The 11,252-nt window shown below is 33.3% G+C and overlaps 1 protein-coding gene and 1 long non-coding RNA gene across 3 annotated transcripts; one reads left to right on the forward strand and one right to left on the reverse strand.

Moving 5' to 3' along the window:
• Positions 1 to 1,094: 1,094 nt before the first annotated feature.
• On the forward strand, positions 1,095 to 9,093 carry LOC146931794 (long-chain-alcohol oxidase FAO1-like). Of its 2 annotated transcripts, XM_085703369.1 has the most exons (5): positions 1,095 to 1,299; positions 5,355 to 5,389; positions 6,304 to 6,576; positions 6,689 to 7,757; positions 8,170 to 9,093. In XM_085703369.1, the coding sequence occupies exons 1-5, from the start codon at positions 1,131 to 1,133 to the stop codon at positions 8,865 to 8,867; spliced, it is 2,244 nt and encodes a 747-aa protein (XP_085559495.1). In that variant the 5' UTR covers positions 1,095 to 1,130; the 3' UTR covers positions 8,868 to 9,093. The 2 variants fall into 2 exon arrangements, with proteins under 2 accessions (XP_085559495.1, XP_085559494.1); XM_085703368.1 differs by lacking the exon at positions 1,095 to 1,299 and having other exon boundaries at positions 5,355 to 5,580.
• Positions 1,827 to 5,227, reverse strand: LOC146931795 (uncharacterized). The gene is made up of 4 exons (XR_015006817.1): positions 4,696 to 5,227; positions 3,484 to 3,551; positions 3,010 to 3,109; positions 1,827 to 1,944 (listed from the first exon to the last, which is right to left on the reverse strand). It is a non-coding gene; the product is annotated as an uncharacterized LOC146931795 (long non-coding RNA).
• Positions 9,094 to 11,252: the final 2,159 nt, after the last annotated feature.

Here is an 11,252-nt window from a genome sequence, read left to right on the forward strand (position 1 = left end):
AAGATCAAACTCGAGACCTTATTGAAGGCTTAAAGTCTAATACTCTAATTCCGCTATGACGGACAGAATGTTGGTGAACTAAATACACATTTAAGCACATAAAATAAATCTAAATAAGTCTTCGTAAGCTTAACTCAGTTGGTAGAGATGGTGCATTGTGTAATATGTAAAGGTCGGGGTTTGACTCTCGAATTTCTCATTCATGGGGTAAAATTGTAGTCACCAAACTACTTAACAAAAATAATAATTAAATTTAAGAGATGCTACACCTTACAACCAAAGAGCATAATTGAATTTGTAGTACTCCCTTCCTTTTATAAAGAGTGTCGTTTAAGGTTTTTGCACGTATATTAAGAAAGGAAAATGCTAACGAGTGTCATGAGGGCACACTATTTAAAAAGGTACTCTATCCGTTTCAAAATGAGTGTCGTTTTAGGTGTTTACACACATATTAAGAAATGCAATGATTAAAAGAAAGAGAATGGTTATTTTACCAAATTATCCTTATTAACTATTGGTTGGTTTTAAAAGTACTCCCTCCGGTCACATTTATAAGCAAAAATGCACTTTTTAAGTTCATTGAATACATAATGTATTTGACTTATATATTGACCAAATACATTAAGAATTGATTGAATCTAAAAAGTGTTTTTTTGCTTATAAATGTGACCGGAGGGAGTAATACTTTGGAAGTAGTGTGCAGAGTATTAATTGGAGGGTACAATTGAAAAGAAAAAGTTATTATTGCATTGAAAACTGAAAGTGACATTCATTTTGAAACAATTTTTTTTATCTAAAGCGACACTCATTTTGAAACGGATGGAGTATAAAATAGTACTCCCTCCGGTCACATTTATAAGCAAAAAACACTTTTTTAGGTTCATTGAATAATTAATGTATCCGGTCACATTTATATGTTAGATACATTAGTTATTCAATGTACCTAAAAAGTTGTTTTTTGCTTATAAATGTGACCAGAGGGAGTAACTTAATTGGAACTTTGGAATTTGCGTATTAATTGTATTGGAAATTGAAATGTTTTACATTTTAGTGAATAATTTCCATATATAACTCCCCACATCCTTCTTCAAAACAAAAGGAAAAACTCCCCCACACAGAAGGAAAGAAAGATGAGAAGGGAGTGTCATCCATTGTTGAGGGGTGTGAGAGAGAATCGCAAATACAAACATGGATTTTCTGTGGCTGAGATGAAATCGCTCACAAGCATATGTGAGGTTATGTTTCCTTCACTGCCAATGGATGATGATGAATCAAGCAAGGATGTGCAGTCTTTCTTCAGCATCCACTACTACAAAATACCCCCTTTAATAGCACTTGTTTTGGCTCTTAATAGCGCTTCTCAAGCGCTAAGAAAGCCCCCGCTATAAAAGGTCAGGAGCCTATAATAGCGCTTTTGAAACGCTATTAAACAGCAGTGTTTCAATAGCGCTTTTAGAAAAGCGCTAATATAGCCTTATTTTTGTGCTACTTTTATACAGATGTTTCTTAGCGTTTTTCGCAAAGCGCTATCTTAATTATCCCCCCCTTTAATAGCGCTTTCATAAAAGCGCTAAAAAAAGTCCTATTTTTTTATTTTTAAAATTACATTTACACCTAATGCATCATAATTAGGTATTGACCAGACAAAAAAAATACATACTTATCGGAAACACTAATCATCCATTAATAGAAATAAACAACAATAATGTGTTGATCATAAACTTAATTACAAATGACATCAATTGTACTCTTGCATAAAAATTCAAAGTCTAGACACAATACGTATATATATGAACGATGACAAACCTAAATTAACTAACAAAACCTTGGCTTTTTCCTCCAATTTTCCATACTAAATGGAACCTCCCGACGAACGATTCCAATGTAACTGACAAAACCCTGCCTTTCTTCCCCAACTGGTTGACCACGGGCATTCCAACGAACCTGAAGTAAGATTGCAAGGTATACAAAATGAATTCAGCAATGCATTAACAAATTCAAAAAAGAATACATATTCACATGACATAGTTTTTTAATTACGTGACGTGTTCACCGCTAAGCTTTTCACAATTGGCCTCTGTATACTACCTAAGAAAAATGGGATTTGTCATCTATGCTTCAAGGTATTGGGTCACTTAATTAAAACATCAACCTTATTCACAACTAATAACCAAAGCAGAACATGTCACTTAATTAAAAACATAATAACAAAATACAAAATGAAATTTTTGGTTTGCACATCATAACTCATGATTGATTGAGAGTGCTAAATTTAGAATGGAAATAGATCGGTGATATTTGATAAATGCTTAGGTACGCTGTCTTAAACATGATATATGATTGATTGATTGAGAGTGCTTAAACCTTGAAGCATCTCATGTATACTCCATATATAAGACTATTTATGAGAGACAATATATGAAGTATAAACACTACTAGGACTTAGAGATGTCGTGGTGTCTAACAGGCGTTAGTGTCCAACACTTCTATGACACTCGTACGACACGTGTCGAACAACTCAAACAACGGTCAAAAAAAGTTGGTTTTTTCTTTGCTTCAACACTCTTTGGACTATGTTGAACATCTATCTAACACTAATACGAGGCATGGCTCACAAGTAGGATAAATGTCTCTTTTTTTTTTTCCTTGCTTCCCCACAACGTCGATTAAGAGTTAAATATATGTTGAAAAATGTTAATCAATGAGGGGTTATATACATTAAAGTTGATGCACAATTATGCATTACGGTGTCAATATCCTATGTTTTTTAGATAATTAGCGGTCTCAATTTACCAATGATGATTGATAAATTGTCTAAAACGCATTTTTTTTAAAGAAATTGTCTAAAACACATGTCTATTTTAATAACATGAATTAGCAGTAAATCATTTATCCACCAAAAAAGAACATTAGATTTCATTTATAGTTGGCAGCTCGTTCTATATAATGAAGTCTTAATTAACTATCATTAAGAATTGAAACTAAAAAAGAACATAAGACCAATTTTACCATATACTTTCAATATCCAACTTCAATGTCTTTACTCAAGCATTTCTCTAAACCATCCCATGTGCCACAAACCGAATTCAAATTCTTCTTGCTTGTCAATCTACAAACAAAAAATAGCAGAAAAGTTGGATGAGAAATTATAACAGCTCTCTCGAAGCCATTTTTATTAATAAACAATAATGTTCAATCTCCGTAAAGATTAGCATGTGTAAGTTAAGCTTTTCATGAAATTTTCTGCAGAATTAGGAGTATCTATCTACACAATATCAGTCAATGAAATTTACTAATAATCATCATTATAAGGACAATTCATCCATGCCAATGATTTGTAATGAACTCTTATATGTTTAGATACAATATAATAGTCTTATGATACTGTGATAAAGTATTGTTGATAAAAAAAACTAAACCGAGAAGCTATAGTATTCAAAATTTTAAATTTAAGGCACACTTTCTCAATGTAAGGGACCAAACCTCTAAGTATGAAAAATGACATAAGCTGCACCGGTCAAGGAGTTGTACAAAATTGGTAACCAAGTTCTCTGTTAGAAGAAGCAAACAAAACAACTTTATTGCAAGTAGTTCAAAGATATGTGCATACAATTCTACAAAACAGTCCCAAAATTCAGTTTTGTTAGTAAGTCAGACTTCAACTTAGTCTATTTAATTAAAATATCAAACGACGTCCAAATTAAGTAAACAAACATTCCATGGAAAGCTTAGAATGTCAAGTTTATAAATATAGTTTTTATTTTGGAATATAAATATCCATTTAATTCAGTTTGAATGAAGAATACATACAGGTCCAGAAGCCGGACAGAAACTTTTATCTAACTTGCATCTAGGATTTCTCCCACTCTACTCGATAGAATTCAACATTTCTTGTGTCTATCTTGTAGGTAATTTTGTCTACTTTCTAATGGTCTAAGTTTCACTCATAAATGATATTTTTAGAAAAAGTTATGAGCAAAATACTATCAGGGTGTCCAATTACGGGTTTGCTGAAAGGTACTCTCTTTTCATTCCTTCTTTCACTTGTTCACATGATTTTACTCCTAAATTTCTCAGTCCCACACACAAATTAGCATGATTTCAAATTACATATGAAAATAGGTGTACTATATGAACCTGCCTTCCAAAACTAATACACAAAAGAACTACTAGCTGTCTAGAACTGCTAATAAACCATACACTAATAACCATGTCAAATATGCAAAACGAAATTAACCATGTCTCTGATTAGAACAGAACAAAAGCAATAGAAAAACATATGTTGTACTTTAATCCAATGCCAGTATATATATATATATAACCTCCTACATCAACCAAAATTGAAATTGCAAATATGCCCAAAATCTATATAGCACCAACACACTTCATCTCAAATGCACAACTAGTGTCCGACAAGTGTCGGCGTAAGTGTTCGACACCAAAAACAACATCTATACATATTATTACAAATCACTTTCAGTTTCTTAAGTGGTGGTGTCATCCTGTCAAATTCGGAAAATTATAATCAAATTCTATAAACAAAACAAAAAAAAAACTAATCAAATTACATCACACTAATATACATAAATATATCTTAAAATTGAAAACAATTTCTTTAAAAAAACTACTTTTAGTGCACCACCGAAACCAAAAAGCAGATTGAGAAATCAAAAACAAAAAGAAACTAATACTTACCAAATTAGGGTTCAATTGATTTCTGAAAGATGAGGGTTTCAATCAATTGGTTCAATTAGAGTTCAACGAGGGAGAATAAGTTTCATGAGGGAGAGAGAGCGTTCGAATGATGGGTTAGGTGAGGGATAGATCGATGAAGGTATCAGACTAGGGAGAGAGTTCGGCGTTTGTGGACTCCGGCGAATGATCTTTGGTATCTCATCGTTGAGAGTGAGATGATGACATGGGGGAGATATGGGGTTCGATGGGTATCAGTTTGTTGAGGGTGAGATTTGAATGATGAATGATGTTCAAAGATGGTCTGGGTTCGAAGAGAGAGAAAAGAAGGTCTTATGGGTTGTGTGAAAAGAAGAGTGTGAGAAAGGAAAATTATATCCGTAAAAACCTGCCTTTTTTTTTATTTTAATAAAGCCCAAACAATAGCGCTTGTGTAAAACGCTATCTATACCCCCCTTGAACAATAGCGTTTTTTAAAAAGCGCTATTAGTGCAAACCAAAATAATAGCGTTTTTAGAAAAGCGCTATCTAACCTAGTTTTTTACATGTTTTTCTTAGCGCTTTCCGAAAAGTGCTATAATAGGTCTATGAGTTGCATTTTTATTAGCATTTATCCATAAGCGCTATTAAAATTGTGCTATTAAAAGCCAAAATTGTGGTAGTGATCTCTGCTTCCAAATATCCAATCCCCGACGAGGTATGTATGTATGTATTCATCGGTCTTCTCTTGTATCTGATCTCTCCCTCTCCCTCTCCCTCGATCGATCCGAAAGAAGTTCCTGAATGGAATGCAAGGAACAGCTTCGATGTGCATGGTGGGACCCACATTTATGTTTCAATATGTTACACGTAGCTGCTTTGTGCATGCTATATTTGTTTTCACTCAAGGTACTGAGGTAGACAGTTGATCAAAATTTCAAAATAGACTTAAATAAATATATCTCCTAACAAAAATAGTTAAACACGTAACCACTGATCTTGATAGCGAGCTAATCTATAGTTTTAGGTGCATATTTTGTTAGGATAAAACTTATGTGTATTTGTTCGAAAACTTATGTGTATTTTTTTTTTGTGGGGATTGAACCCAGACCTTGCATATTTTATGCATTGTTCTTTCTAAGCTCATGAGGACAAACTTATGTGTATTTCTTTAGACATTGTTCGTGTTGTTTTAACTAAAATTATATATCTTTTTTTGTTATAACAAACTTCGAAAAAATCATGTATTTGAAAAAATCATGAATAATTTAACCAAATATTCAGAAAAAACACTTGAAGAAATGCACATAAGTATTTTTCATTAAAATAATTAATCATTATTGAGTTGGGTTAACCAAGTTGTCATAAAGTTTATAAATTTGGTTATACAAAAATTATTTCTTTAGTGACTATTGAAAACAATATCACATTCACTAAACAATTATTTCAATTATTTTAGATTCCAATCATTTTCCAACCTTATTTTTAAGGTATTGTTGGAATCACTCCAGAAAACCTTTTAGCTGAACTTGAACAACATATTATTTGTTAAACTAGTTGAAGAAACTGTTGTCTACGTGATTGAATTCATATATCATATTATATCATGTTATAAATTTTGAATGGCAACAGGTTGCTGAGATGTTAGCAAAGAGGGCTGTAATAGAAGCAGTAATATTGATTAGAGTGATTTTATGGCTTCTAGCAACGAGGTTGGGCACTTTCTTGATTTGTGGTTTGCTATGCCTCAGTAAGAAATGGCCCTTTATCAGCAACTTCTCAAGCTTGTCTTTGGATAAAAGAGAAAAGATTGTGCAGAGGGCTCTCAAGCATAAATTCTTCACTCCTTTTAGAATTGCATTCGTTTACATCAAAATCCTATGCCTCTTTGTTTTCTTCTCTTGGGTATATATTAATTCTTCTACCTTGCTATAAAAGAATTTACACCAACAATACATCAAAATTAAACTTGTTATTGAAATATACCAATATACTTAAGAAAGTGGACATTTTGTAGGTTGATGAAAATGGTGATAATCCAGCATGGAAAGCCATTGGATATGAAGTATCAACAGCTGATGAGAAAATGACCAATGACACCAAAAAGAGACCCCTTGAAAAAGGAATTATAGAAACCATGCATGAACATGACACAACTCTTCAACAATCTCTATCTAACAAAGGCCTCAATGTCACACTAGACTCCAAAAGCAACATCCTCAAAATCAAATGTGATGCGGTAATTGTTGGATCTGGCTGTGGAGGAGGTGTAGCAGCTTCTGTCCTATCAAAAGCTGGCTACAAAGTGGTTGTTCTAGAGAAAGGAAACTATTTTGTTCCCGAAGATTATTCATCACTAGAAGGTCCTTCAATGGACCAACAATATGAAAATGGAGGGATCCTAGCTTCTATTGATTCAAGAATACTTATTTTGGCAGGTTCAACAGTAGGTGGTGGTTCAGCTGTTAATTGGTCAGCTTGCATTAAAACACCAGAAAAGGTGTTGAAAGAATGGTCAGAGGAACACAAACTTTCACTATTTGAAAGCATAGAGTATCTATCTGCTATGGAAACTGTTTGTGAGAGGATTGGTGTCAATGAAAATTGTACACAAGAAGGATTCCAAAATCAAGTATTAAGAAAAGGGTGTCAAAATCTTGGCTTAAAAGTTGAATATGTGCCAAGAAATTCACCAGGGAATCATTATTGTGGTTCATGTGGTTATGGTTGTCCAAAAGGAGAGAAACAAGGGACTCAAGTTACATGGCTTGTTGATGCTGTTGAAAAAGGTGCTGTGATAATAACAGGATGCAAAGCTGAGAGGTTTTTGTTTGAAAATAGTTACAAGAATGGAAACAACAGAAAGAAGAAATGTTTGGGAGTTTTGGCAAAGACTTTAAGTAGTGGAGTCACAATGAATCTACAATTTGAAGCAAAAGTAACAATTTCAGCAGGTGGAGCACTTCTAACACCTCCATTGATGATTTCTAGCGGTTTAAAGAATAAAAACATTGGTAGAAACCTTCATCTTCATCCCGTGCTAATGACATGGGGATACTTTCCAGAATCAAAATCAGATCTCAAAGGTAATATTAGAAATATAAAAATTATGTTAAAGTTTAGTTAGTTTTTTTTTTTTTTTTATAAACATGGTATTGGTGCGAAATAATCACTGACTTTCCCGATAATTAGTGTCTGGTCTCCACTGCCTCGAACCTGAGACATTGTTTACTGGATTTTAGTTCAGTTCCACTCGTAACAGCGCGTAATCATTTTTATTATCTTCTAATAAATATGAAATCTATTGAGTTTTTTTTATCTGTCAACATACAGTCTCTAATTGATCGAAATTCAAACATGTATCGCTAAATCATGTAGGAACAACATAAACTTCACGAGACTTGTTTAAATTTCAAACAATTAACATTGCTAGCATAATTTTTTTTTTTCTTCCTAGGAGCTGAATCTTCATCTATTCGATCCTGTGATTCCTAACAGGTAAAGCGAATGAGGGAGGAATAATCACATCTGTCCATAGAGTACCATCATCATCAAATGATGATTCAATATCCGATACAAGAGCAATAATTGAAACACCATTACTAGGACCATCATCATATTCAGCACTATATCCATGGGAATCAGGACTAGACTACAAACAAAGAATGCTAAATTATCCAAGAACAGCACACTTCATAACAATAATAAGAGACAAAGCAGGTGGACAAGTAACAACAGAGGGAAGAATCCGCTACAAATTGAATTCAATCGACAAAGAGAATATGAGAGCTGGTATACAACAAGCACTGAGAATTCTAATAGCAGCAGGAGCAGTTGAAGTAGGAACACACAGAAGTGGTGGTCAGAGAATTAAGTGTAATGAGAACACTAGCGAAAAGGAAATCGAAGAGTTTATAGATAGTGTTTATCCAATGGAAGGAGCATTGTTACCAGGTGAGAATTGGAATTTGTATACTTCTGCTCATCAAATGGGGAGTTGTAGAATGGGAGTGAATGAAAAGGAAGGTGCTGTTGATGAAAATGGTGAGAGTTGGGAAGCTGAAGGGTTATTTGTTTGTGATGCTAGTGTGCTTCCAACTGCTGTTGGTGTTAACCCTATGATTACTATTCAATCAACTGCATTTTGTATTTCAAATAGGATTGTAGATTTTCTTGGAAAGGGTCGAGAACCATAAGATTGTTAATTTTCATGGTAAATGACAATATTTTTTGCAAAAGTTACACCTTATACAGCTGTAATAAAATTACAATATCAACGTGTTTATGTCAAACTCACGTCGACAAAATAAAAGATCACCAAATTATGGTAATGTGAACTCATGTTTGATTATCAAATATAAGTTGTAATAATATCTGACAAATATATAAATTTTATGTATGAGATGGAAGTTTCATATTCAAGCATCTTTGTGTTCTTTAGGTTATGTATTTGTAAATAATTTTTCTCTTCTCTTTTTTAACATCGTTGTAGTAGTTGGGGTTGGCCTAGTGGTTGGCTTGAGATCTTGGAGTGTGCTCCTCTCAAGGTCTCATGTTTGATTCCCCTGGTGCCAATTTCAGTGGGCAAGTCCATACAGAGTTTCGCTTTGGCCTTAAATGGGGCCCCCACAAGTGGGCGGAGGGATTGGTCCTCTTAGATTAGTCAGTTCTTGGATCGGATACCGAGTTTTAAATAAAAAAACATCACTGTAATAGTTCTTGAGTTATGAGCGACATAACTAGGCATGGATCATTTATCATATATATTTACCAGTGATTCTAACCTGAATAAAATCTTTTTTTTTTAAACTTTGATCAAGTTGATTCGGAAGAATTGTTGTTACACGAAGTTGTTTAAGTTAATAAGTTTGTCCGTCCTTGAATTTTGATCAATCGATCAACTTATTCATCCTCCAATTAATCGAAATATATTAACAGTCCCTCAATGATACACACGTCAACCAAATTGATTCTTCCGTCAAGTTTTGCCATTAGGGGCGTTGACGTGTTAGGAAACTTGAGGAGTTGTTCTATTCACATGTATTCCATGACTGCAAGGATTGAATTGAAAGATAACACATTTAGGTAAGAAAATCGTTCACTTCCCCCTTTTAACCATTTTGTACCTTTTTCATTTTGTTTCCTTCCTTTCATTTTGTTTCACTTTAGTCCTCCATGTCTTCTTCTTCCCGCTAAAACCACAACCATCATCTTCCTCACTAAAAACCCTCAGATTCCATCGTCGTTGATCATCGTTGAAAGGATTGAACATAAGGCATCGTTGCAAGGATTGAACATAAGGAAAGGTAACAATCTGATTAGGTAAGTGATTTTTCGATGAGTGATGCTATATTTCTAGACAAAAGTTAAAGTCTCAAGAATGGTAATTCCTTTGGTGCCAAAAAAAAAAATTCCCACATGCATGCTAGGCGGTTACCTACAATTAAGGAATTGCTGTTGTTTTTAGTGCGTCGGGAAGCATTCGGGAAATTATTTCTCGCGATACAAAGCATTTCCGTTTTTCGATCGTTTTTCACTATCGTCGTTAGGCTTTGATCGTAATTTTGGTTTTCAAGTAATTCATGGGTTATGTTGTTTTCATTCATCAGTTTTGTTCATCATACCCATATCTTCTTATTTCTAATATGGAATATTTCATTTTACTTTAGGGTTTTCGTATTATATGGTTGTTTGTTTATTATTCTTTCCATGGATACTGATGACATGAGAAATGTTAGTACATTTGCTCTATATAGTTACTATTTTTGGCACTTTTGTTGTTGGAACTTGGAAGACATTAATTGTGTTATTGTATTTTGTGTTGTCATACTTGTTGAGCATGTCATACTCTGCGTTTTTGAGCTTGGCCGATTGCCAACGGTGTCAAGTCAAGTTCAATTAATTTTATGTCTTTTTTTAATTAAAAAATTGACTTGTAACTAATTAATCATACAACAATAAATAAACAGATAACTACAATTATTAAAAAGTATACTCTAAATAAAATTACTAAAGTGTATATGTGGATTTAGAGATTTTACATGATTTTGGCATGTCTAATTATTTTGTGTTGGAACTGACGTTGTACCTAAATTTCATGTCAAGTGAATGTGTCTCAAAATATTTTGTTAGGTGTGTTGAAAAACTTAAACTAAATTATAAACTAAATTTTGTTGTCGAACTTGAAAATTAAATGAGGCATTAGATAATAGCTATCAACTTTGATTATGTTTTCTTCAAATGATTATTACACCAAAGAATAAATTATGTCCCTCAACTATGAACTTCTTAACCACTTCAAAGAGTGTATAGTGATTGAGTGTTTTTTGAGCTAGTGAACTAAGAAGTGCATAAAAATAAGGCAAAACAAAATGATAAAGGGATCGATTGTGTAAAAAACTTGTTTGATTGATTGTGTGCTCAAATTTTTTATAAGTACGGTATTTATAGCAAAACCAAGTGGCCTATATAATTTAGCCTTAATCGGCTAATTATGCGGATAGTTCGTGAATTTTCCTATTGTTGGGGTACATGACGCCTCACATTTAGCTTGATCTTCCCTCTTTCGTGATATTTCTTGT

This window comes from Medicago sativa, chromosome 4, assembly GCF_051527215.1.
Source record: "Medicago sativa cultivar Bolivia chromosome 4, Bolivia_mono, whole genome shotgun sequence".
Taxonomy (NCBI): domain Eukaryota; kingdom Viridiplantae; phylum Streptophyta; class Magnoliopsida; order Fabales; family Fabaceae; genus Medicago; species Medicago sativa.

Coding starts and splice junctions, on each gene's coding strand:
- LOC146931794 (XM_085703369.1), top strand. CDS start 1,131: ATGAGAAGGGAGTGTCATCCATTGTTGAGGGGTGTGAGAGAGAATCGC. Junction 1,300..5,354: donor GGATGTGCAGTCTTTCTTCA/GCATCCACTACT, acceptor AAATTGTGGTAG/TGATCTCTGCTTCCAAATAT. Junction 6,577..6,688: donor TCTTTGTTTTCTTCTCTTGG/GTATATATTAAT, acceptor GACATTTTGTAG/GTTGATGAAAATGGTGATAA.